The 27,849-nt window shown below is 42.5% G+C and overlaps 2 protein-coding genes across 2 annotated transcripts; both read right to left on the bottom strand.

The window, feature by feature from the left end:
- Nucleotides 1-687: 687 nt before the first annotated feature.
- lrrc9 (leucine rich repeat containing 9) lies at nt 688-27,404 on the bottom strand (the record flags this gene model as incomplete). The annotated part of the gene is made up of 32 exons (XM_079527512.1): nt 688-819; nt 915-1,071; nt 2,572-2,755; nt 4,862-4,987; nt 6,482-6,550; nt 8,368-8,585; nt 9,235-9,371; nt 9,985-10,124; nt 10,232-10,340; nt 10,629-10,759; nt 10,860-10,982; nt 11,542-11,762; nt 12,613-12,790; nt 13,213-13,353; nt 13,514-13,639; nt 14,126-14,317; nt 14,884-15,003; nt 15,760-15,945; nt 16,402-16,529; nt 18,715-18,849; nt 19,286-19,421; nt 19,592-19,709; nt 19,835-20,014; nt 20,117-20,248; nt 23,319-23,500; nt 23,640-23,795; nt 24,455-24,637; nt 26,053-26,123; nt 26,220-26,283; nt 26,419-26,559; nt 26,745-26,963; nt 27,363-27,404. The coding sequence occupies 32 exons, from the start codon at nt 27,402-27,404 to the stop codon at nt 783-785; spliced, it is 4,482 nt and encodes a 1,493-aa protein (XP_079383638.1). The 3' UTR covers nt 688-782.
- On the bottom strand, nt 17,346-17,942 carry LOC306942632 (signal peptidase complex subunit 2-like; the record flags this gene model as incomplete). Its single annotated transcript, XM_079528640.1, has 1 exon — nt 17,346-17,942. One exon carries the CDS (start codon nt 17,940-17,942, stop codon nt 17,346-17,348), a length of 597 nt encoding a protein of 198 aa, XP_079384766.1.
- Nucleotides 27,405-27,849: the final 445 nt, after the last annotated feature.

Raw genomic sequence — 27,849 nt, 5'->3', positions numbered from 1 at the left:
TAATCTAAAGCAGAATTCAACAGAGCACCATTGTTGATTTATTAATATGAACAGTCTTCACAGTCTACCACAAGCCTTCGGCCCTTGAGTTACAAAAACAAAACAGAGTAAGAGAGCCTACTACATAAATAATGCTATAAAGTATTTCCCACAGCTGAATCGGGTGTGGATCCAATCCAATCTCTCTCACATGCCTTTCCTGTCTCTCTGTATCCTGTCCTATCTGAAATATAGCATATAAAAATAAACATATATATAAAAATATATATAATATTATATAAATATAGTACTATATATGGTCAATAAGACTGTTGGCTCACACAATTTTCAAATGCTGAAATTGTGGAAAACAAACTACAACGGATGCCTAGCCCCCCCCCCCCCCCCCCCTCCATGTAATTTGTTCAGTCGTGTAAATTTGTCTTACTGTAAATTAATTAGTCGAAGAATAATAGCTTGCTGCTAAGCAGAAATGGAAAAAAGCGTTACAAAATCGTGGGATTAAAAAAAGAAAAAAAAAGCAGAAATGGAAATTATGGAGTATATTTCAAAGATATTGTATGGAAATGATGAATAGATGACAGCTTCCATTTGCAGCTTTCAGAAGGCGTAGTTACAGACTATGTCGCATTTGAAGATTGAAAGAATACATTTTATGCAACCGAAGCTATAGAGCATAACATGAAATGTTTTACTCTGGTATAATAATATGCTGTTAGTAACAGTAATGACACTGAAGCACCTCTCCAACCTTTGGTAACAACTTCTCCCTTCCTTGGCATTTATGTTGATGGGGGTTTAGAAGAACTGTTCTGGAATCTGTAATACAACAATATGAGTGAATCAGCACTCACTGTGCATCATATTTTGTAAGATAAAGAAACATTTACATTTAATAATAATGGTTCACCAACCTGCTCTCTTGCTCCTGACTGGGATATGTGATGACGACCCGGTTACCATCGGGAAGGAGACCTGTGGTTGGACGGCTGCTCCCGGTTCTTTTGATGTACCTGAATGTGATCTCTGCGGGGCCAGTGCGAGCAGCACCGCTGTGTTTCTGCTTCTTGTCTGAGATGGGGAATTAACAGTGGTGTGGATTAGAGCAGTGGTTCTCAAACTTGTTTGTGTCAAGGACATTTATATGAATCTGGCCAGGACCCCCATGGACCCCCAAAAACATTGTGTGCCAGCCACAAGGGATTCTTTGAAAATAGCAGATCTACAAGCTCACAACACGTTGCATAGTGACGTGTGGTGTGCTATTTTCAAATAGACGATGTATAAGGTGGTTAACACTTAACACACATTTTGATAGCCCTCGGTAGATTTGGTCTGGCCACACATTTTGCCGGGGCTCGCCTGGAACCCACTCAAGGGCCCCTGGGGGTCCCCGGAACCCAGAACCACTGGATTAGAGAGCCCAGATGAGAGAAAGAACGGCAAACACTGAGTGGAGAGATCACATAACCGTAATAATCCCACGCAGAGATTGACCTCATGCACTCTGGCAAAGATTACTTAGTGTGATGCTCTACGGTGGCTCGCTGCACTATATGGGTGAAAGGTCATCAGGATGGCCCACGACTAGAAACTCATCCTTTACTTGGCATCAGCTGTGCATGGTGTAAGTAGATAAGTACATTTACTCAAAAATACTCATGTACACCTTTCAGGATACTTTACTTTACTGGAGCGTTTTGAAAGTAGCTGATCTAGAAGCTTGTTGTGAGCTTTTAGATCTGCTATTTTCAAAAGATTTGTATACATTTGTAACCTGTGAAATGGGACATTTTGCATAATAAGTACTTTTGGTAATTTAAGTATATTTTGAAGCCAAATACTTTTATTCACTTTTACTCAAGTCTATTTTGATTACCAAACTTTTACTTGTAACAGTTTATTTCTACATTGCATTATTGATACTTTTATTAAGGTAAAGTCAGTCACACTCACGTTTGGATGTGTCATGATGAGGTAAAGTCAGTCACACTCACGTTTGGATGTGTCATGGTGAGGTAAAGTCAGTCACACTCACGTTTGGATGTGTCATGGTGAGGTAAAGTCAGTCACACTCACGTTTGGATGTGTCATGGTGAGGTAAAGTCAGTCACACTCACGTTTGGATGTGTCATGATGAGTTAAAGTCAGTCACACTCACGTTTGGATGTGTCATGATGAGGTAAAGTCAGTCACACTCACGTTTGGATGTGTCATGGTGAGGTAAAGTCAGTCACACTCACGTTTGGATGTGTCATGGTGAGGTAAAGTCAGTCACACTCATGTTTGGATGTGTCATGGTGAGGTAAAGTCAGTCACACTCACGTTTGGATGTGTCATGGTGAGGTAAAGTCAGTCACACTCACGTTTGGATGTGTCATGGTGAGGTAAAGTCAGTCACACTCACGTTTGGATGTGTCGTGGTGAGGTAAAGTCAGTCACACTCACGTTTGGATGTGTCATGATGAGGTAAAGTCAGTCACACTCACGTTTGGATGTGTCGTGGTGAGGTAAAGTCAGTCACACTCACGTTTGGATGTGTCATGGTGAGGTAAAGTCAGTCACACTCACGTTTGGATGTGTCATGATGAGGTAAAGTCTCCAGGTCCACGTTGCAGGGTAGGAGGACGTCGTGTCCCAGGAGGTTCTGCAGTCCCCCACTCAGGCTCATCCCCCTTAGAGCCACATTTCGGGACACAAGGGGCAGCAGCCCAGGCAGGGTCATGTCTAGTGCAGGAATAGAGGCTCCAGGGCACTGTGATAGTAGCGTTAATATTAAAGGGAGAAGAATCAACATGTATTGTATTACAATATATTAATGATCAATATCTCAGGTGCTATTAGAACTTGATTGTTTCATTTATGCTTTTATTGACATAAATGTATATGTGTACTGTATCTGTCAAGAGGATAGAACACAAAAAAGCTTGAGAGCTGTTATGGCCATTGTGGTCCTTTGAGAGTTAATAATGTGTGTGTAAACTGAGTGCCAAATGTTGTGGGGGGGGGGGGGGGTTGTGGGGGCTAGCAGAGACATACAGAAAAAATGATCAATAGTAAATACATTCATACAATTTCTAACATACAAGAAAGCTAAAATAGCAAAAATGTTGGCTGGACTCTCGATTCTAGCAGGAGTCTGACTCTTTCTCCTGCTGTGCTCCTGATTTGTAATTTCTCTAATTAATCTCACAATTTAATGCACAATCCATGCCTCAAAAAACCCTGCCTGATGTGCTCGTCACTGCATCCGCTCAAACTCTGCTCAGTTTGCAGTTCCCAAGAAGAAATTCACTGCTCAAGAGACCTTTCATTTTCTAACCCCTAATACAACCATATTCTAACCACTAGCCACAGATGTATTTATTCTGAGGGTAGGCCATTTGTAGATACCGCAGAAAATCTCCCTCTTTTTCATAGCTCAATGTTGGTATGTGGAACCTGCTACAACTCAACTAATTGATGGTTAGAATTATGTCCAACTACAATTCAGCCAACAATGGAGCTGATGGACTAAAGGCTTGCAGGTAACCCATTCCACATAGTAACTGCTGTGGAGTATAAAAGTCCACACCTTTCCCAACTCTTAAGTCTGTTCCATGATATCTCATATACTCCTTGACCTGTGACACCCACCCTGTCTCCGATGCGGAATACAGAGGGCTAAATCACTGTGCTCCCACAATGTAAACCTCCATCTGAGGAGAGTGGCACTGTAATGACTACTCAACGATAACAGCGGCCGAATTAAAATATGAACAGAACAGTCTGCAGAGTGAGAGCAGGCATAAGGACGAAATGATGAGGCTACAGGGTCAACGAAAAGAGCTCTTTGTGTTTATGTTTTTAATGAGAGAGTCCAGGATCTCCACTATGTCATTCCCACATCCACTATTAACAAGCGGAGGGGGTCGGGGACTGACCCGGCTAATAGGGGGCAAATCCACTGGTGCATTACCGGCCGGGCACATTTCATCTAATCAGCAGGATGAAGCCAGCAGGCTTAGGCTGCTTTTAATTCATTGAGACCTGGAACGCATCCATGTCACGTTAGCGTTTAACCACATTAACCATTAACCCATTTTGGGGCGGGAACCCGTTTTGGTGTTTTAAACATTGTTATAATTTAGCTATTGAAAAATAGCAGATCTACAAGCTCATAGCGCGCCACCGAGTGGTGCGCTATGAACTTGTAGGTCTGCTATTTTTGAAAAATCGTTAAAATGTGCCTCAAATCTTTCCGAAAATTGTCATGATTTAGAAAACTTTTTTTTTAAATTTCGACGTCAGGCCTGAATGGGTTAATTCAGCAGCGCTGGAGGAGCATTACAGCTTCACTCGTTATGCAGGCATCAAATCAGTCGGACTGTAAGAGTCTGTTTTGGTAGTTCTGCTCTTGGTTGCTGTTTCTGCTCTATCCACAGTTTGATTTCAACTTGAATTGTAATTCATATGATAAGGCCCATTAAAGGCTTCTTTTCTTCTCCTTCTTTCTTTTCTTTGTTTAACATAAAATAAGGCATTGGTTGATTTTTAGGTCAGTCATATAAGCGCATAGATTTAAGAGCTTCCTCGCTGTGGACCGATGCAGCAGTACCCCATTACTATTTCTGTACCAAAACAATAACTGATACACACTATCATATATCTCTGCCTCTTCTCTACAATGCATGAGTGTTTTGCCCTCAAAATGATATTGCACTGCATTCTTTTAACCACTTTACTGAAAGACATAATCAGTTTTCTCAGAGTTCTTTTTTACTTTCAAAAAAGTGTGCGTGCGTGCGTGCGTGCCAGTGCGCGGGTGACTGTGCGCGTGTGCACGCGTGCTCTGTGTACAAGCAGGTACACAAGTTCTCACCAGTGTTTCTGTGCTGAGGAGTTCAGCCCTGGTTCTCTCGTCCAGGGTGACCGTTACTCCATCCAGGACCTGCAGCCTGGAGAGACGCAGCACCACCGCTGGTCTGTGTAATGACCGCCTGGTCACCTGGTAGGAATGGACGTATGCATTAATTACCCCATTAAAACCTGAGGACGATTCTACAAAGGCCTTCTAAATCAGTATAGTTCTCAAACTTTTTCTTGCCAAGGACACCCAAATGAATATATATTTATATATTTTTTATCAAATAAAAATATTAAAAAAAATGACATTCAAGATTTTTGAAAAAGGTTGAAAAAAATAGCAGATCTGCTATTTTTCTAAATCCATTCTAAATCCTAATAGTTTTATGAGAAGCATGTTGCTAGAATCTAGGTAAAATCTAAAATGACACAGGTGCTTTCCAGTTCTTTTTAATCCCCCGATTTTACTAATTCATTTTTCACCTGCTTCCAATTGCCTAAACTGTAATCCTGGGTGCTGGGGAGAGCACCGAACTGAGCTCATGCCTCTTTCAATCATGGATGAGGAATGAGCAGGGCGCTACTCACCTGACAGGGGGAGTTTCCCTGGTAGGATGTAGCGCGTGAAAGGAACACGTTATTCCAACCAGTTCCTTTCCCCTCCATCAGGGGCCCTGGCTGACCAGGGGGAGGCAGTATAGAGACCTGGATTACTGCATGTTTTTTGTGCTCACAGGGACATGGAGAGCTGTAATCCTTAACTTTCATGTCCTACCTGGGATTTAAATCTAGGTCCCTCCCCTGCGCTTGCACAACAGTCTTTACTGTGAACTTCCCTATGGTCCCCAAGGCCCAGAGGCCACATTCCCAACAGCTGCAGTGAGTTCCCTGGCCCTTCCTTCCCTTTGCTCAGCTGCACCCATGGCCTGCAGGGCACACTCTGACCATGTCTATGTCCAGTCATAGAACTTTATGTTCTTGCAGTTCTAGAGAGGAGTGCATGCCAATGTATGTGCAGCTGGGTGTAGCAGACAGACTTTGGCAGGGAAACATGGGTGAAACACCAACGTTATGGTCCTGAGGGTGACTGTTGGCTTCCACCCTCTGGCAAGATTAAGCCCCTATGGAAAGAAAGAGGGGGGATGGGAAGCCATGTAGGACAAAATAGGCTACCACAGCTGATCATAGCTGTGTGTGTGGACGGTAGTCAGGCTTTGTGCTGTTGGTTCGGCACTGATCTGATCCATTCGCTCCAGATGGGTGCTGTACTCGGGCGAATCGGGTCTGATGACGGCCGTGTCATTTGGTCAGCGGATTTGTCTCCGATGTTTGAGGCACAGCAGACGGCCCATCGTGTAATCGCTTAATTTAGAACCACAGAGTAGCACTGGGTGAGTGTTTTGGTGTCATTGAGGGAGTGAGCGAGAAAGTGAGCCTGTCAGCATGCTTTTGAAAATCTGTTTCTGAATGAGTGAGATTATTCTATGACCACCAGGACCTTTTGGATTCATATCAATAAACAAGGACCACAAAAGTATAAATATGTTAGTAGTTATCCAAGACAATATTATAATCACAGATAACTTAATCATTTCACAACATCATCATTATGTCACAACAATTGCCAATTACTTACGTGATTGCCAATAACAGAGAGCTCTGTCAGCGAAGGAAGGACTTCTAGCTTGTCAAGTTCTGAAATGTCCTAAAAATCAGAGTCAGTTTGAATTATAGTGGAGTTTTTTTTTCTTATTGAACTTTTCCCTATGCCTTGAGTTGGCCTCCTATATGATGATGACCATAGAGTCAGATTTAAGTACAGTAATAGTATATTAGGACTGAACCTTTTCATAATTCATCATTTTGGCATAGTGATGTAGAAGCAGCTGATGGGGAGAGATTACACATGTGAGCTTCCACTAATCTCACGAGAGAGTTTGGGCATGCCACAAGGCTACAAGGGAGACCCTTGTAGCCTTGGTTTAAGACCACACTTGACTGTGTCTCATAGACGTCACTCTTATGCAGGTTTTCACTAATAGCGTCTATGATTCTGTCATCAGTGGAAAGATGAAGAATTGACTGTCCGCACTGTCCCAAATTTGTTATTGTTCCCAGACTTCCCACAGTGTGCAGAATCTGGAGCGTCAGCGTCACAAATGACAACCAATGTCTAACTAGCTGTCAGCAATAAAAGTTACAGTTGTCTACTGTTAATGTAATATACACTTATAATCAGGGGCGGAGCCAGGAACTCTTTATGAGTAAGGCAACGCCAATGCGAGGTGTGTGTGAGTGTGTGTGTGTGTGTGTGTGTGTGTGTGCGCGCGCGCACGCGTGCGTGCTTGCGTGCTTGCGTGTGTATCCACACGCATGTGCGTGTGTGCACACACGTATGACATTTCACTTCACATACCCCGGGCCGACGATGTGGGTCCATTTGGTTACATTTGTACACTCTCAGAGCTTAATTAATTAATTAATTCATCAATTATTAATTAATTCATTATACCAAGCTGTAAAGTTGTAATGCACTAGAACGATTTATGTTTACCTTGAAGTCTAGTTTATTGAGGCACTACAGCTTTGCATTCTATTCATGTGATTATTTACCTTCTTTATTGTAAGTCGCTGTGGATAAATGTCTTCTAAATGCCTAATTTGTAAATTGTAAAATGCAAGCGCAGACAAAAGTGAAAATCACACGCCTGCTGGGGTGAGAAAGAAATGTGGGCCGGAAGGCTGATTACACGTTGCATTGATTGTTCCTCGCCGCCGCCGTCGTCATACATACAGACCTGACCTTCAATCAAAGTTGATTCTCCTTTATACTTCCACAGTGGGGTGGTAACGACTCATGATTACTATATTTCAGCCCCTAGTTTGCAAACACGCGGAAAAGTAATACAGCTATAGTTTGAAATAAAAAATAAATACATTCTGAAATGTCCCACGCGTTTAGCATATGAATGAATCTGTCTGTGTCAGTGATCATACAAAAGGCGACTATGACCTTGGTGGTAATGACCCTTTCTGTATGACAGAAGACTGAAATTCCTGTCATTATGGCAGCGCTACGAACAGTAGCAGAAGTGGAAGAAGTATGACTATAAAGTAGCAATACCACAATGTTACAAGTAAAAGTCCTATTACTTTTACTTGAGCAAAAGTACAAAAGTATTGGCATCGAAATATACTTAAGATGCCAAGTACTCATATACAGTATCATGTTATTGGACTATAACTATTGATCATTAACCACTTTTATAATATTATACTTAGACTAGACATACTCGGGAATGATGCAAGAACGATTGTAGTATATTGAGAGTATCTGTTATTGTACCCATCGCTCTGTCTGTGTCCCCTTTATGGCCATACATGCCTGTGTCCCTCTTATGCCCATATATGGAGATGTTTCTATCTGTATGTCCTTGTCCCTTTTATGCCCATATATGGGGATCCATGATGCCACTGCTCTATAGGCCTTGTGGAGGAGAGGCCAATTGCCCAGAAGACTACCTGTAGCTTGTTCATGTCGAGGAACAGTCGACGGAGCTCCACCAGGGGATCCAGGTGGTTGAGCTCCCGGAGTCGGTTCTCTGCCAGGTGCAACTCCACCAGGACCGTCTGACCTATGAAGGAGTTCTGGCCGAGGGCTTTGATCCGGTTCTTATCCAGAACCAGTTCCCTGAGGCACAGCAAGCCCTCCAAACCCTCCACCTGGCTGATCTCATTACCTGAGAGAAAACCAGCCCAAAGAAGAAAACTGGTATAAGGTGTTATCTAAAATCAAATGTGAACTAAATACTTTGCAACTCCAGTTATTTCTTTAAAAGCTTGTTGTTGTTGTTTCAGTCTACCAACATTTATCATGAAAGAACTTGACAAACTCTTCATAACAGGTCAGGAGGGGTGGGGTGCAATTACCACCAGCACCACAAAAAACAGGCACAGTGGTGATATTCAGCCTGTTATTGTGTGGCGTGGTCATGGATCTTTAGTTAAGCCGAATACAAAAATAATGTGTGTAATAATGTGTTGATTAGCCTTTGGTTAAGGGGCAAGAAAAGTGAGAGACAGAGATACATTTTTGAAAGGTTTATAAGCAAAAGAGCAAGACCAGACATGAAAGGTCAAATGGGGGAGGTTGGGTGATGATGATAAATCACTGACTGAATCACTATTAAGTGTAATGACGACAAATCGCCACTAAAGTAAAACACAATCAAACACCAACAAAAGCGCCTGCAAAGAAAGTCACCATTTCTTTTCTTCAAACCTCATCTCCCACATGGGTCTAAAGAAGAATGCACTCTCTCTTTTCATAGGCCCTATACACTGCATTTTTCACAGGCTTTGTAAGCGAGGTACTGTACCCATACATACCTTGAAGGAAGAGTGCTTTAAGATTGGAGAGCCTGCTGAGCTGCAGATTGGCCATATTGGAGATGCCATTGTGACTCAAATGCAGCACCTCCAGGCTGCCCATCAGTGGTTCCAAGCTGTCTGCCGGGCCTGCTTCCCTTAAACACAGATCGCAGGATGGGAGGATTTTGAATCCTGTCTGGTTGAATGAATTACTCTTTCTCTTCTCTCACAGTCAAACTGCACAGGTGCACCACACTCGCTGACTCAAGGCAATCACACTCAGAGCACACAAAAGCATGACAGTTTATCAGTTCTATTTATTCCTTGAATGGAAAATGGTAAAAGTGTGTTCCATTTTGTAATGATACGAAAATAGTTCAGGAATAAAAAAAGCAAACAAAGAAAGGATAGGCACTTTTGTACATTTCAATATATATTTTTTGGAAAAACAGATCAATATCCTGAAGGCCTTAGCTTTTCTACTGTGTATTTTACTAATTGATTCATTAATTCAAAGGCGGAGGAGGTGTGTGCTTCTGAACAACTATTATAGAAGGAATCTGAACTTCATTAGAAGAGATTGAAGAGCCAGTCAATCATGGATCAGTGCTGCCCCCAAGTGGTTTTAAACTGGAAATTCACGTCAATACTGTATTCTATTGCAACAAAGCAGAAATAAGAGAAGAAGCTGTCATGATCTCTCATCAAAGAAAGTATTATTACATTTTCCCATCAGTTCAATTTATAATGAGAGATGTGGGATGTTACCTGCTGCCCTTGGAAGAGCCCTGCTGACCATATCCACTGGAGCTGACTTTGTGGTATAGAATCTGTCTGTTTGTCAGGTGGGCCTGAACACGCTGTCTGGGTAGGATAGACTCAATGGAATTATAATTCAGACAGAGAACCTGCGAGGAAGTAAGGTTGTAAATAACCAGAATTATTTAACAGTAAATCCTTAATGTGTCCAGTGTCCACCCTCACGGAATGTAGCATGTCTTAATCAAATCCTAACCTTGATGTTGGGCAGGTAGATCAGGCCTGAAAATGAGGTGAGGTTGTTGTGTTCTAAGTTGACATGGTGCAGGCTTTGGAACAGTTCGGCTGGAGTCAGATCCACCATCCTGTGGACCAAGAGGATACATTTTCTTTAACTTGACATGTTTCAGATTCGTTTCAACAAGGAAAGTCTGCAAATCCTAGTACAATGTACAATTTAAGGATTTTGGCAGACGCTCCTATTCAAAGTGTCAGATTGGAGTAAGCGCCATGAACCTTTGTCAACTAGGTAACTAAGAAAACAAGTATGAGATAACAAGTAAACATCAAACCTGTAATCTATCTGACTCAAATAACATATTAGGATTTAATTATTGACACTATCCAACTTATCTTCTGGACCGATGCATTACCTAATGGAGGAGGACTGCAGGTCGAGGTCAGTAACGTCTGAGTAGTTTGAGTGGCCCAGCTTCTCCGCCACCATGTCTGGAGTCAGCCGCCCCCCAAACACATCCTTTGCGTTCTCGCTTTCCGTGACTTCCTAGAGAGAATACAACGGCTTCATCAAGTCTTGTCACAGTCAGGAAAGAATGACTACAATTTGATCAATCAGATAGTTCGAGGTTATTGATGTACAGTACCACCGCAATCCCATCCAGTGCTTTTAGGGAGGGCAGTTGGAACACCACATATATCCGATAACTTTCCAGTTTCTCCACTAAAGGGTTCCCATAAAGATTGAGAATGACGAGGTTCGTCAGTGCCTGAAGAAAAAGAAAAAGGTAAATCTTCACACTGTAGACCAGAAAGAAAAAAAGAAAGATACTGAAGAAAAACGACATTGTTATTTATATCCATGTTTCCACGCGAAGACAATGTATTGATGCAGTGATTATGTTATCTTTTATCCACCTTCAATGTACAGTTGGGTGCCACCGATATTGTCCCTTATCATTTGACCCATTTAGGCCTGACCTCAAAATGTTTAAAAATCCTTCTAAATCCTCCAGTTTTCTGAAATAAATATTTTCACGATTTTTCAAAAATAGCAGACCTACAAGCTCGTAGCGCGCCACTCGGTGGCGCGCTATGAGCTTGTAGATCTGCTATTTTTCAATAGCTAAATTATAACAATGTTTAAAACACCAAAAGGGATTCCCGCCCAAAATGGGTTAACTGTCCTTTTGCGCAGATCACGCAAACCTCAGCAAAAAGAAAAGGACAATATCGATGGCCTCCAACTGTAGTGTCCCTATTGTGGGCTTATCATTATAGGAGGTTAATAATAAGTGGTTAAAGACTATTCCATGAGACGGTCATCACCTTCAAATGGAAGATGTCTCGTGTTGTCCAGATGCGGTTATTGCCGATGTAAAGCTCAAAGAGGGAGCGGGCCCTCTGGATGCCAGACATGGAACCGATGCAGTTATTCTCCACGGACAGGAAGTGCAGGTAAGGAAGCTGGCCCAGGACAGAGGCTTCTAGACAGGGCAGCTGGTTGCCATTCAGACTGAGTTTAGACAGGTGACACAATTTGGACAGCCCTGTGGGAGCCCAGAGGGAAAGAAAAACTTCATGCATCATGCTGGGGTTTTACATTGTCTCTCAACAAGTTGCTGAGAAAGCTTGCAAAGCTTTTTATTATCGACCCTGTTATTTACCATTTATGATTACTATTTTTTACTATTTTATTATTGTCACATTATTGAGGGGGCTTTAAGTACAATAATTTCCCTGCTTGCAATGGTGCCACAACAATATGGGAGACATTAAAAAATGTACACATAATACAGATTAAACAGATCATCAGGCAAGCATCAGGCTAGGAGGCCGTTCATATTGCATAAAAGTTCAGCTCACCAAACATAATCTCGGAGTCATGTGATAATGAAATAGCTTTTTTTTCCAAATTTAAATCATTTTTATCCCACGATTTTGTAACCCATTTTTCACCCCTGTGTCAATTATCTAATGTGATCCTGGGCTCTACACACCCTCCGCCAACCTAGTCCCCATATATGGGGGACATGGGAGAGCAACGGACTTGAACTCATGCTTCCTTCATGCCAAGTTGCTCCTTTACACCTGACAGGGGGGAGTTTCCCTGGTTGGACGTAGCGCGTGGAAGGAACACGTTATTTCAACCAGTTCCTTTCACCTCCATCAGGCCAGGGGGGGGCAGTTTATGAAATAGCTTTTTGATATTCTACAGTGCTTTCATGTAACTGGCTTCCAGATTTAGTGGGAGGGGAAATTCTTCTTGTTTTAGTTTTTAGATTTTTTCTTCTTTTTTTCAAAAACACCATATAAATGGACGCAGTATATGTGTCGACCCCGGTGGTTCACTGACCAAGAGTGCATACCATATACATAAGGTTATAGTCCATAACTGACCGTCCATGCTGGTGATACAGTTGTCATCTAGGGAAAGCTCCTCCAGATTCAGGCAGTTGTCCAGTCCCTCCAGTTTAGAAATGTCATTGTCATTAAAGGATGCCCAACGCAGGTTGATCAGCTTATCCAGGTTGGAGAGCCTGGAGAGCCCCTGGCTGTCAAGGTTCAGGGCTGTGATCTGCTCATGCGTCAAAGTACAAATACATTTAAATGATTAAGCATGAAGTATCAGGGATCTCCATAGCGTTTCGGTCAAACAGTTCTCGAGATACAGTACGTGAAGGACAGATACAGTAGATAGGCATGCATGCACGCAGAGATTTACGTAATTTAGAGAGAATTCATCTTTGATTGTTACTACTTTGCTGATGACCCTTCATACAGTCTGTTATACACATTGTTTTTGAGTGGTGCAAACCACTCCAATAACCAGCTTTGTCTGTACCCGTGTACCTGTACGTGTACCCGTGTACCTGTGTACCAGGTGTGTACCTGTACGTGGGGCCATGTACAGGTGAGCATGGTTGCTATGGTTAGTGTGTGACGTCACTGCACCACTCAGTTCACACGGGTGTGATTTTTTATAATGAGCATAGTTACCTTTGCAGTCCAGCCAGGTTCTGGCTCTCTGTTGAGGTCCCAGGGTGATGGGCTAAGTTGACATAGGAGCTGGGCTGCTGAAAGCAGGCTGAGGCTGCGAGGGGGCTCGCTGTCTGTGCGGCAGTGAGCTAGCAGACAAGCCTGTTGTCAGAGTGTAAAAAGTTCAGTTTGAAGTTTAATTTTTGTATTTATTTTGTGACTCTCATTGCTTTTGTACAGTATACAGCACTGTAGGCTACTGTGCGGTACGTATACAAACATCCACGTTACATGTAATATTCATTAGGAAATAATTAGTAACCTGGTTAATTCTGGAGCTGGCAGCCCTCTGAATAGCAGCAGCAGCCTTGTCCTCTGTCACCAAAACATCATCCAGGTGTGTGAGGCCCATGACACGACCCAGTATGGTCATCCTGACCATCTCCGGCTGCAAGAAGCAACGCAGCTTTAATGCAACTGCCCCTCACACACCAATTACAGCAGATCATTAATAATGAATAATAATAAAAAAAACGCATTAATAATATGATGAGTACGAGCAGTGAGCATGGCTTAACCCATTCAGGCCTGACGTCGAAATTAAAAAAAAAAAAGTTTTCTAAATCATGACAATTTTCGGAAAGATTTGAGACACATTTTAACGATTTTTCAAAAATAGCAGACCTACAAGTTCATAGCGCGCCACTCGGTGGCGCGCTATGAGCTTGTAGATCTGCTATTTTTCAATAGCTAAATTATAACAATGTTTAAAACACCAAAAGGGGTTCCCGCCCCAAAATGGGTTAATGGATAATGTGGTTAAACGCTAACGTGACTGACATGGATGCGTTCCAGGTCTCAATGGATTAACTTCAACACTGGCATTCATATGCATGTCATTTGATACAACTTCCTGTCACGGTAGTACACTCACCCTGAGCCAGGGGTTGTACCGGGTGTCCAGTTTCAGCAGGGAGGGGACGTGTTTTCGGAGCACAGCCGTCTCCTTCCGGGCCTTGGTCAGCTTGTTCCAGCGCACGTCAAGATGCCTGAGCTGTCCCAAGCCTCTCAGCCCTTCCAGGGTCACTAGGTGGTTATGGCTCGCATCCACAAACTCCAGGTTGGGCTGAGCAGCAAATGTCAACACATGTGTAAATGTACTGTGCAATTTACGGAAGTCATTTAAAGTTATGTTGAACTTTGGTAGGCTAGAACCATTGGATTGTAAAGTTGACCGGGCATCATACAGGTGTAGTCCAAATATTGCCATCTTTATCAATTGTTACTATATGCTCCATGTGGGATTTTTGTTAGCAAAGAATTGCCATGGCAAATTTCTCTTTTGCTTATCTCGGCTACTGCTATTGTTGTTGGTCACATTACGCAGATATTGGTGACCTGTCGTCGATTTCTGTGATTTCACCATGAAGTGTAATACAACAATATAACATGGATAAAGCAATTTCACTTTCCCTTTTTTATATAGTGACAGAATTCACTTTGTTCCCGTTCTTTTATGCACAGAAATTGTGATTTTGAGAACTGTTTCACTGCACAATGAGAGTAAATCCGTACTTTCTCGTTTACAGAGCACAGAAGAAATAAGAGATAACTGATGGACAAGATTTGGACTCCTTCCCAGGTAGCAATTCAACGCAAAGGTCAAATGTCTGTGTCTTTGCGCAGTATCACCATATGTGAGATGTCATCCAAGCGAGTGAACTCGTTGAAGCTGATGGTCAGTCGCCGCAATGCCCGCAGACAGGAGACCTCCTTGAGCTTATTCAGGCTGTTGCCATGGAGATTCAGTATCTAGGAATGCAAAAAAACCCTTTGTAGTTTTACATTTTTAGTTGAGGAGTATGTGCCAGTAGCACCGTAAAAATGAATGATTGAGGGTGCAGTTAACTACTCTGTTTGAAACTGGATTGACTGGTTGCAGTCAGATGGGGTCAAGAAACAACCCAATTGGAATGTGCCAAATAGGTCGTGATCAGCACAAAAGGCACAAGGCCCCACAGCACTGGTGTGTGTGAGGTGAGCAGCGTGCAGTGCAGTGCAGTGCAGTGCAGTGCAGTGCAGTGCAGTGCAGTGCAGTGCAGTGCCGTGCAGTGCAGTGCAGTGCAGTGCCGTGCAGTGCAGTGCAGTGCAGTGCGTACATGTCACATGTATCAGCCACATTTCTGCACCTGATAAAACCAATACTGTATGCCCTGTGTGGGAGGAATAGGCATACAGTAAGGTTTTATCAGGTGCAGAAATGTGTCTAATAAAACAGTACCACGGCTCCCGGTGGTCCGTATCCCAGGGGGTTCGCAGCACGATCAGTTTGAGATTCCCTGACTTTTACTTGGTAAAAATATGAGTCACATTTAAAAGCCCACATCTGGGGCAACCCGATGGCCTATAACATATACAGTAGGCTTTCTAATATGCCTCTGGTTTGATTCCCAGCTGGAAAAACCATTTGCTTCATGCCAATCCTCTACTTTCTCCATGTTCCCCGTTTGCTCTACTCTACACGGTTCTTATCACATAAAAGGCTAAAACCAAAGCCTGAATCCTTACAGTGATCTGGCTGAGTACATTGGCTCTGGCCACGTTAAGCAGAATCTTCTCATCCAGGCTCAACATCTTGGGCCGTGGTTTGAGCACGGGGTCCATTCTGAGGGCCTCGTCATCCAGAGACATGTCATTGGGAGCAGTATGATCTGTGCTCATGCCAGGGCTAGGGGCAGCAGGCTGAGGTTGGTGCTAGTAACACAGAACATACAACATCAAAAGGGTTAAAACAGAGATTTTGTCTGAGAAACAAACACAAATGAAGGCAGTTGGACGTTGCCAAACAGTGCGGGTCCCATGTGTATGTGTATCTAGTACGTCATGTGGTCAAGTACTATACTTTAAGTACAATTTTGACGAATTTTGACTTTATTTTCTATATTTCTACTCCACTACATCTCATAGAAAATATTGTACTTTTACTCCAATACAATTATATGAACATTTGAAAAGTAGTATGTGCTAATAAATTAGTGCGTCCTAATTAACTATATCTCTGGCCAGACAGAGAGAGAGAGAGACACACAGACGGACAGACAGACAGACAGACAGACAGACAGACAGACAGACAGACAGACAGACAGAACTATAGATGGCTACTGTCTTTCACGAGCGACGCTGTAAAAAGGGGCGATTCAAATACATTACCTGGGTAATGTACTCAAAGTCAATGAGGTACTCGGGCAAGACCAACTCATGGTCAAACACGAACCACTGGCTTTGTCTGAGAATGGAAGTCGTCGAGCCATTGTGCACTTGTAAGGAGCGGGATCTCTCTGGAAAATCAAACAAAAAACTATCACATGGGTGGGAAAACAGGGTCTAGTAAGGGAATGGCTTCAAGATTTAATCTTGGTCTTCATGTGGCCATCAGTCATATATGAAAGTGGTTCTCAACCTTTTATACCAAGTACCACCTCAGAAAATATTTGGCTCTGCAAGTACCACCATAAAAATGGATGTTAAAATACAGGAATGTAGACCTGCCCCATCCTATTCAGCTATGCAGTCTGACGAAACTGTCTAATCAGCACAACTGATGATATTTCTAATGTGATTAATCAGTTCTCAAAACTCCAAATATAGAGATGTCTGACATGAATGCCTTTCTTTCTAATTATGTTATTCTTCCCAAAACTTTTGACCGGCCAGCTCATTCATACTTTCACCCAAACCTTAAAAGGTTCAGTCATCCATGACATCAGTAGTTGTCTCCATATTCGGGCTTATCGAGAGAATAGAGATACACACTCACAGATACAGTACATTTTATGTTTTATATCGTAGTACCCGTAATGTAGTCTATGCTGGCAGTTCATCTATGATAGACCAACTGTGGACAGTTCGGTTATCTCTATACGGGCAAAAGGTTACTTTAAAATGTATACTAGAAGTCAATGGAAAGGCAAATATGGAGCCATATGGAACATTTGGAGGTCAATATGACATCACAACAAGCCTACATTGTTTCTTCAGTATAGTGCTTTGTATGGTTACTAGCTAGTGCAGTACTCATATTAGTAGTCACTCATCTCCATATTTGGGAAAGAAACAAGGACAGACATAGATTCAGACACTGAGATTTGTGGAATTTATTTCTTTTTTTCTGTGGCGTTTAGAGTTAGAGTGTGGAGTTTAGAGATGGACTTCTCAAAGTGGTCCATCACTAACTTGCCACTGTCATCAAAGAACGAAGATACAGACTTGGTGAAGCTCGCCTCGCGGTATAAGCCAGATTTCCCATCCGTGAAACCCACTCGGAGTGTGTACTGGTCATCAAAACTTTTTAGACTGGAGGAGAGCTGCCACACATGGTCCATCCCCACTGGGACTTTCTGTACTGCCACCAGGAAGATGCATTTCTCTTTGTATGATTTGTGCAGGATCTGTATCCCACTCGTCATAAAATATGAGACGACGCAGAAGGTGAGCACAGGTTTGGATTGTGGGAAGGGATACAGGTAATCCCAGGCCAGAGCAAACATGGCAACCATACATGCCACAGTAGAGATCAACAGACGGCCGTCTATTAGACTGAAGTTCTCCACATAACAATACTTCTCCAACAGGAGCTTCTTAGCTGCATCATCCAGTGCGTTCTTAACAGCTGCTCCATCCCATTTATCAACCCTCACTGGATTCTCATCTACTCTCCTTTTTGCCAGCGTTCCACGCTTTTGGTTTGACATTGCTTATCCTTATGATAATTATGTCTTAAACACCTTATATAAGGCTGACCTGGTCTGATGTCACAAACTACACAAACCGTTGCCATACATGCTTAAAATGCCACTTTGTGCAGGCGTCCTTGCAGTAAATGATGACTAGAGCGGTGCCTGTTGGGCACTGGCCTACTTGGAACGATGCAAGTTGGAAATGCACACCCCACCCAGTTATTACTTGTGTGAGCAGAGCGCGCAAGTACTGTTTTCGGCTGCGTATGTCGGTGGCGTGTGTGTGTGTGTGTGTGTGTGTGTGTGTGTGTGTGTGTGTGTGTGTGTGTGTGTGTGTGTGTGTGTGTGTGTATGTATGTATGTATGTATGTATGTATGTATGCATGCATGCATGTTGGGGTAAGAACGGTGGTCCCTGATTGACCAAGATACAACACCGACATACGTGGTGACGTAACCAATCTATGGAGATGTCAGAACAATCATTGTGATGTCAGAACAGGCCAGCACCATATATGGAGATATAGGGGTGATCAGGTCCAGATCCTGGGCAGAGGATTTTGTGCTGGTTCTGGACAACCGGTGATCCGACGGACTCGACAACGAGCACAGCACTTCCTGTGGTGGTGTGGAACGTGTGTGTCGAATTTGAAGTCGGTGGGGCGAACGGTTCTCGAGTTACGTGGATTACAGACGTACGTACACACATACACGCAGAGACTTGGTGCATTTATAGAATGAGTGCATTATGGTTGTTAAAATACACAATGAGTGTTCCGTTTTGTACCTGTATGTATTCCATGTTCAGCATGCACAGTACGATACACAGAGTGGGCTTTGGGATAGCAACTGCTGTCCACTGGGTCTCCCTCCCGGACAGGGAAGCATCTACCAAAGAATACTTTGGCAACAATGGTCTGACCTGGAAACAAATGTTTTGTTATTAAAAACAGAGTGTGACGTTTAACTGCTTGACCCAGTAAATAAATACATGTCTAGATTCACTCTCACTCTACTTAAGCACATACACTGATACACATACACTGCGACACCATCGCCATCTCTTATCATATGGACTGATGCCTGTGCACAATGATAGGAGATGCACATCTTCTGGTACACCGTGTGTCCAGAACCTTTTATTCTCTATTTGTGTTACCTACTTTAAACCTTGACATATGACACTGCCTGGTATCATCTTGTTCTTAGTTAGAGGGAGACTGGCACAACAATAAGACACTGTGTAATGCTTAATTCATACAACATCATTCATATAACATGCTGTCGAATGACGAAAATATCAGATCTACAGTACAAGCTCACAACGTGTCACATGCAGGCATGAGAAAGTCACATACCATATCTGAAAGGGACAGCATCCTTGCTTTGCGTGGAGTTGCCTTGGCTGGCATGGCGCTGTGCAAACTCAATCCTGGGCTGTTCAGACACAAACAGGCTGTTGGATAACGGTACAGCGTTCTCTCTGCCGGGGGCCTGGTGAACAGACGACAGAGAAACACATGGTCAAAATCATGACCATCTGCAACTCCTATGGGACAAAAAAAACTAGTTTAAACTAAAGGTTGGAATCCTGTGTTAATTTAACTCTGAATTTAACTATATATCTCTGAAACCCAGTTAAATGAATGCTCAGGTGCATGTACCTTATACAGTTCTGGATTTTGAAAGCCTTCTTCTGCAATGTGTAACATTTCATTCCGTTCTGTGGTTTTTTCAGGGTCAGCCACGTAAAACAAGAAGTCCAGCCGTCGTTTATAACTCCTTCGGGAATGCAACAAAATTAATATTACAGGTCATTAACTAAATATTATTATTATTAGTAGTAGTAGTATAGTAGTAGTAGTAGAAGTATAAATACACTGGTATTAAAGTCCAGTTTTGCTTACTGTGAGAACACAGGTGATTCTTCACTGGCTAAGAGGCTATGAAGTTTGTCCTCAAACCGAAGCATCAAAGCTCGATTGTGGATTCGGATAATGCGGTTGACCTTGACACCAGTGATGCCATGAGGCGTGTAGTCTGCAGCCAGGAAACGTGATTGCACAAGGTCATGACAAGACATAAACCTATTGGAAAGAGCAAATGGAATGGGGTCAGTACATGTTCTGTTATTTAAATTTCAATGGTTTTCCTAGTTCACGTGATAATACGACAACAATCTGAAGTACCAAGCGTCTGTAGTGCTGCCTTCTTCAAAACGGACATTTCCCACAGTCTCCAGCTCCATCAGCAAGCAGTCGACCATAAACGCATTCCTGCTTGTAGCTTGTGACAGATTGTGCGCATGCCAGATTTCAATCCTGGAACAAGACAGAAAATAGCATTCCTCTCACATACAAACAATAGTTTTTCATTTTTTAGAAGCTTATGTGTATGAAGTGTGACTGTAAACCTCTGTGACTCTCTTCTGGAAAAGGTGAAGTAGTTTAGTTTTTGAGTGGTGTTAGCCACTCCTATGCTTAACTATGTGTGTGTGCACGGATGAGCCAATTACCACGCCAATACCGCTGGATGGCACTGTTGAGCAGCATCACACACACACACACACACACACACACACACACACACACACACAGCAGCACCACCACTCAGTTTAGACGGGTCTGATTTTGCTTAAAGAATGATTGTGTGCTTCATTTGACTAGGGACTGTATGTGTGTGTTAATTTCAGTGGCTGAGCGTTTCAGTATTGTCTATCACAGCTCATTTTTTATTTTAGGCATTTTCAAGCTTTATTTAGAAGAAAGAGACAAGAAGCGCAGAGGAGCAGTGGAGTGACATGTAGCAATAGTCTAGCCGGCAGTGGTGGAAACTAAGTAACTAATTATAGTTTTGAGGTATTTGTACTTTAGTATATCCAATTTCCAATACCTTTACTTCTACTACACTACATCTTAGAGGTAATTATTGTACTTTTACTCCACTACAATTATTATTAATTCCACTACAAGCTCACAATGTGCATTTTGAGCTTGTAAATCTGCTACCTTCAAAAGATTTTTACATTTGAAAACTTGAAACGGGACATTCTGCATTATGAGTACTTTTGTACTTTTACTCTAGTCAGTTTTACATTGCAGTATCGATCCTTTTACTTAAGTAAAAAGTCAATCAAGCACTTTTTCAAGAATGGCTTTAATCCCCCATTACACTCTTGGCCGGAGTCTCTGTTACTGTATGTTAATGTCACCATTTTAAAACCTTCCCTATCACTGCCACACAGGTTGAAGAGGGTGTTTATTCCAGGCTGACATCTCACCAGGGGTGTCACAGGGTATCTGAAGGTGGGGGGATGAGCGTGGGGAACCCGCACGCAGAATTTGGTGTTTTATTTATTTATTTTGTTGTCTCCAGTGTGGCGTGCCTGCTTCTCACTACCACAATTGACCTACTGTATAGCTAAGCCCCTCCCCAGACTGCTATGGTCCAATCACAGCTAAGCATAACATGGGCTTGACAAACCTCTCCACCAATAGTTTTCCTAAATGACAAAACATCGTTTTAAAAAAGAAATGCCACGCACATATTTTTCCAGTGCATATGGCAGGCCTTGTTGTTGGATTTTGAAGGTCTGGTTCCAAAAATGAACCAGTATTTAATTTGTAAAATCCATGATATATTTACATTAGAATGAATGAGTCAGGCTGGAAAGTGTCCAAGTGGGAGTGTCTAAGTGGGAGAGGCCAGGTCTTAGCTATAGGTGAATTGTCTGAAGTCAAAACTCTAAACTGATCTCTTCTTCCCTGGAATGTCTTTCCCCCTGCAGGATCTTGCCATTTCCACCGACGACACCCTGGAGACCGCTGCTCAACTGCTAACGATGGAACACATTGTAGCAATCACTTGATCTTGAATACTTGTACTGCAAAATCAAGATGATCAGACTAACTGCTGAAACTCCTTCCTTGCTGGTTCTACCCGCAAGGTTCAACCGTAACCGTCGACCTCCCAAAATGTTCATGCCACTTCTGTGCTCCCTTCACTGGCTTCCAGTTGCTGCCTGCATCCAATTCAAAATGCTGGTGATGATGACCAACAGGCAGTGGTGAATGAAACGAATTATACTGTACTGTACTTAAGTACAATTTTGAGGTATATTTACTTCAGTATTTCTGATTTTCTTTACTTTTACTTCTACTCCACTACACAGCAGAGGCAAATATCCACTACAATTATTTGAAAACTTTTGTTATTTTTCATATTACTCACTCAATGTCTCGCTTATGGGAGAACGCCCCCTGACGTGATCATAGCAGTCACAGCAGTCGAGTAGTTAGTTTAACAGGTCAATACTAGGACAGGAGTGTTTTGGAGATTTTAGCAGCATTGCAAAAATCTTTGAGCAAAAATGTTTGAGCAGAGTTATCCCACCATTACCCGCAGTGAGGAATACCAGAGGAGTGGCCCCTTTACCAACACGCGATGGGCGTACAGCAGGCGGAACCGCGTGGCCTGGTATTCCTAAAGTAACCTAAGTAAATTATGCTTAAACGGTTAAACCTAAACATATTCCTCACCTTAATCTCAGTAAAACTATGCCTAACCCTACATTTATTTCTAACCTTATTCTCAGTAAAACAAAATAAAGAATACAAGAACCACGGCACCAAGCAGTTGGTGTGAGATCGGCGAAAAAAAATCGAGGGGCGAGATGGTTTAGGTGCGACTGTACCCGATACCGCGGTGAGCCATGGCTACCGTGAGTGGAGCTGGGAAGGATGGAAAGCTGAGAAAGCTACAGCCTCCCAGGCATGCCTGGAGCGCAGACAGGCACGATTCGCCAGCTCGGACTAGGGGCCGATGTTGGTAGATTCTATGAAGGCAGACGGCGAGCATATCCCCATTCTTTCCAGAAATTATGGGTCGGCAGTGGCTCAGAGGTAGAGTGGCCGGTAGAACAGCAGGATGGGAAAACCGTGAGGTTCCCAGTGTCGAAGTGTCCTTGAGCAAGACACTGATTTGACCCTAATTGCTCCCAGTGTGCAGGTTGGTGCCTTGCATGGTTTCCTCCGCCATCGCTGTATGAATGTGAATGGGTGAATGTAATGCAAAATCTATTTAAAGCGCTTTGCATAAAAGCGCTATATAAATGCACCATTTACCATCACTAGTACTGGAGAGCGCTTCAGATGTGCAAGGCAAGCTATAATCTAGATTTCACCCTTGACCTTTGGCAGATTTTATAGACTGTGATTGCACCACCCTTGGTGCATGCATTCCTCATTATGGGTTCCAGACAAGGGGGTGACCCCATAGGCTGACAGGTCAGGACTTTGAGATAAGGTTTGGACAATACAGGAGTTTATTGGCTCTCCATGGAAAAACGCAACAACACAAAATTTGACAAAGGCTTATAACTTATAAACTTACTCTTCCAACTTCCTGTACCAATGTTTGAGCCTCCCCCTCAGTGCTTCCATCTTACAGTTTAGTTCATGCTCTGGCGTGGGATCATGGCTGATGTTGGCAGGGAGGTCACTGCTGTCTCCTGAATCTTCAGTCAGGGCAGACTTCCTGCAGCTGTTCTGCATCTCTGAGAGGTCACACTCCAACTACGAGTACACACAAATGAAAAAAGTGTGTTATGAACAGAAAGTTATAAAAACAATAGAATTGATGGCTCCATCATTCATTCTCCTACCTATACTATACTCAAAAATAAATACATCCTATTTGCAGGATTGCACATACATTTTTGAGAGCATAACTGAATGCCCTGATGCGCTCCTCTGGCAATTCTAACATAGTCTTCTTCTGCTCCATAAGACTGGCTTGGGTCTCAGCCAGTTTCCTCTGAGCAGTGCGGACACGCATGTTGTAGTACATCATCTTCTTCATAACCGTACCCTGGAAAGGAAAAATTCACTGACAATTATTTTATGTACCATGAAAAAACAATTTCTTCCAGGTCAAACTCGACGGTTTCAGTCTGTAAACAGCAAATTAGTAGCTATTGCCTGAATTTTTTTCTTCCAGTTCGGAACTTTTATCCCTGTATTCATAGCAGTGGGCGCTACGGGGCAGCGCCCGGGGAGCAGTTAGGGGTTAAGTGTCTTACTCAGGGACACTTCGACCAGGGCCGGGAAACGAACCAGGGATCTTCTGTCAGGGCTGAGAAGCAACAACAGAATGTTGAAACTGTCTAGCTATATTAAGTTTTAATCATAATAGGTGTAGTCATTACATTTCTCTTACTTAAAACTGCTCTGGAGGTTTCACACTTTGTATACAGTATGTGTGTGCTATGATGTACAAAGCTATTCTATTCTATTCGTACTTGCACCACTTGTCATACTAGAGTTCATTGTGGCATGTTTTAATTATTCTAATCAGGGTGATAGGCTGATCTCACATGTTTTCAATTTAATTGATAACACACTTGTATTTCTGTTGGTTCAGCTTTAAGTTTATGACATTACTGTGGGGATACTGTGAATGGAGAAAAACACTTAGGAAAAGGACTGAACATGTAGGTTTAGGACTGATGGGCCCTCTGTGTACAGTACCTCAGCTGCTTCCTTCACTTGCTTGCTTGAGACATCATAGGTGTCAAGTCGCTGGAGGCCAGGCATGTGATAAAGGACATGGGTTGCATAGTTACAGAGCAGGCACACTGGGTTTGGGCTCGACTGGGGGTCCTTCAGTTCCAGCTCTCTGAGACGGGGCAACTTGGCAAGCAGGGTCAGCTCCTGTTACACCAACCACAAAATAAACAGACTAGCCTGTTAGAAAATACGGTTTTCCCTAAAGTCCCACATTATTTTCCATAAAAAAGCAAGGCTTTTTGTCTCCTCCAGGTCAAGACTATGATTTTATTTATTTTTATTTAACTATGATGTCGATGTTCCGGGGACCCCCTGGGGACCCCCACATCATGTAACTCTGTCATTTCTCGACGGTTTCAGACACGGGCGGCTTGGCGCGTTCCTGGGGGCCTGGATGTTGCGGGGACCCCCACACGGTACAGTTGCACCGATCACTTCACACAGGTGTGATTTTCATATCCTGATTGGCTTCCAAAGTTTACAGGAGTTGCCTGTTTTAACAAAATGACTCAAATCATCAATGACATTCCCACAGGTGCGTAGCGTTAGTCCGACGTCCCAATAATCCGACACCCATAAATCTGACTACCCAATGTACCAATCATAGAGCCCTAACCTCAAACCCTAACCGTACGCGGAAGCCATGAGTGAGTCTTAACCGGCCACGTAGTCGGACTAATGGTAAATGGTGCATTTATATAGCGCTTTACATAGATTGTGCATTACATTCACCCATTCACACACACATTCATACGTATACTGATGCCGGAGGACAGGAAACCATGCAAGGCACCAACCTGCACATCAGGAGCAATTAGGGGTTCAGGGACACTTCGACACTAACTCTGGGGGTGCCTGGGTTCGAACTGGCAACATTGCAGTTCCCATCCAGCCACTCTACCCCTGAGCCACGCCGCCCCTAATGCGTGCTCCCACTAGGCCAAGGAACAAAATGCCACCCTACATTTTTCAAAGTTTGCAGGAGGCGCCCGTTTTGCACAACATGCTACTGTACAAGCACCACTGGACTGATCGCCAGGAAACTTTGCACGCACACTCAGTAGGGAGGGGAACATATTTTTTGTTACTTGTATTTGTGAGACAATTTATAGGCCCCGTTTGTGCCAGATTTTCTGCCATCTTGCGTTTTCTTCAAAACACTTTTTGCTCTGAGGAGCACACTTTTCTAGTTAATTATACTTTACTTTGAAAGAATCGACTTTCTGATGCATGCAATACTGCTACACTATTTCTCTACCTCCAAGGGGAATTTGCTCCCCCTTCATGTCTATGCTATATGAGAAGGGGAAAGATAATTTTCCACTGCAGTAGATAGATGGGAAACAGTATAGCCTAATAATTACAGCCATAACAATATGCCAAAATTGAGGTTCTGTAAAGGCACAGTATGGGTTATTGATGGGTTAATACAATTTGGGGTATTAACTCCTATCAAGGAAAGAACCACATCACACATAAAAAAAGACTAGAACAGCCTTTGGTATGACAACTATAGGCTACTGTATGTTTTTTATTTGTTTAAATAATGAATGCCTTACCTTAAATGAGCTGATATTGTTCCCAGAAATATTAAGATGTTGAAGGTTCTTATTCAGATCAAGGTTATGACCTTGAGAAGGGAATGATGAGAAATGTAATATTTATTTTTGCCATATACAGTCCAAACATAACTTGACTGAAAACTGTAGCGGCTCCTTTACCTTACCTATCTTTTCAATATTGTTGTCAGCAAGGTTTAGTTCTCTCAATTTTTGAAGTGTATCCAGACCCTTTACAAAACAAGACAAACTGATGAAACATGCATACGTAAAACAAACAAACAAACAAATAAAATAAAACATTCTGCAATATACCAGTAAATCAATAAAGGGGATAGATACATTCATTTAAAAACAAAATCAAACCTTGATATCAGTGATGCAGTTGTTGTTGAGCCACAGCACTTGTAGATTAACATGCAACTGTAAATTCTCAATTTCCGCTATTTGGTTATCATAAAGATATAGTTTTTGTAGATGAAAGCAATTTTGTATCCCAGATATCCCCTGCAAAAATGTGTATAAAACACACATTAAAAGCCTATTCTATGCATGTGGTATTACAATTCATAAATACATTATTTCAAATACTGAAAATGTGTATATGTCAGCAAATAATGATTGACTTAAAACATGAGTAGTATTATAATCGTGTTAAAATCTGCAGTGCCAGACAAGCATGGGAGACATACCTTCAGTTGGCATTCGACCACCCAGAGCTCTCGGAGCAGAGGGCAACATTCGAGGCCTTGAATGTGGCTGATGTTCTGACTTACTATTGTCAGCTGGCAGAGTTTTGGAAAGAGGGAAAGCCCGACAATGCGGGGAAAGCCATTGAAGAATATCTCAAGGGAAGTAATGGAGCTCCCATCCAGTGGTATCTTTTCATAGGATATCCCATTAGCCACACACTGTTGGGAAATATGAACAAATAGTTTAACAAAGTTTTGTCGTTTTTGGAAATGGGCAAAAGTGATATTTTTTGGTATAAAAAAGAGAGAGAAAAAAAGATTGAAGCACCATTCAGAAGGGATTTACAGTGTAGTGTACATAGTGTTTTGTTACAGGAGTCTCCCTGTCTCTTTGTTCTAAAACAATATGTTGAAATGACATAAATCACAATGTTTTGTGTGTCCGGAAAGAAAGAAAGAACATTATCTAAATGACAGTAGACTTGCATACATATTCAATTTTCAGTTAGTCACAAATGTCACTGCAATGGAAAATAAACTGGTTCCATTTAGAATGTATTAATTAACGTAATGTTGTCAAGTGTGACAAGAAAAGACATTATTTGCTCATAAACTCACCAATTCTTTGATGATATCTTCATCATCGTGCCTTTGCTTCATGTCTACCTGTATCATTGTTTATGTAAATAATCAAAACTAAACCGAGTAATAGATAATTAAATGAACATAGCTCTGATTTATGTGGACTAAACATTAAAATGATAGTGATCACAAATAACACAAATAAATATATATATATTTGTTTTCACCCAGGACGAACGAGACAACAGTCGTTCCGAAGCAAAATACGAACTGCAGTGCTGGAACAGCTTCGGAATGTTTGGGGACACGGCCGTTTCTATGTAGGAGCGTCTGGTTGCTACGGCGCCATGTTGACTTTTATATCCTAATCTCGCGTAGCTAGAGCCAGACGCCCAGACCTCCTTGACCACGCACATAGATATATGTTCATGCACGCACGCGTCCCACTCACGAGCCCACTGCATTCTCTGCCACACGAGGGCGCCACAGTGCAAGGCAATTTCCAAAAGAGCCCTAAATCTCC

This window comes from Electrona antarctica (genome assembly GCF_951216825.1).
Source record: "Electrona antarctica genome assembly, chromosome: 18".
Classification (NCBI taxonomy): Eukaryota; Metazoa; Chordata; class Actinopteri; order Myctophiformes; family Myctophidae; genus Electrona; species Electrona antarctica.
The sequence above is the reverse complement of the archived record's forward strand: the minus strand, read 5'-3'. Positions and strand labels throughout refer to the sequence as shown.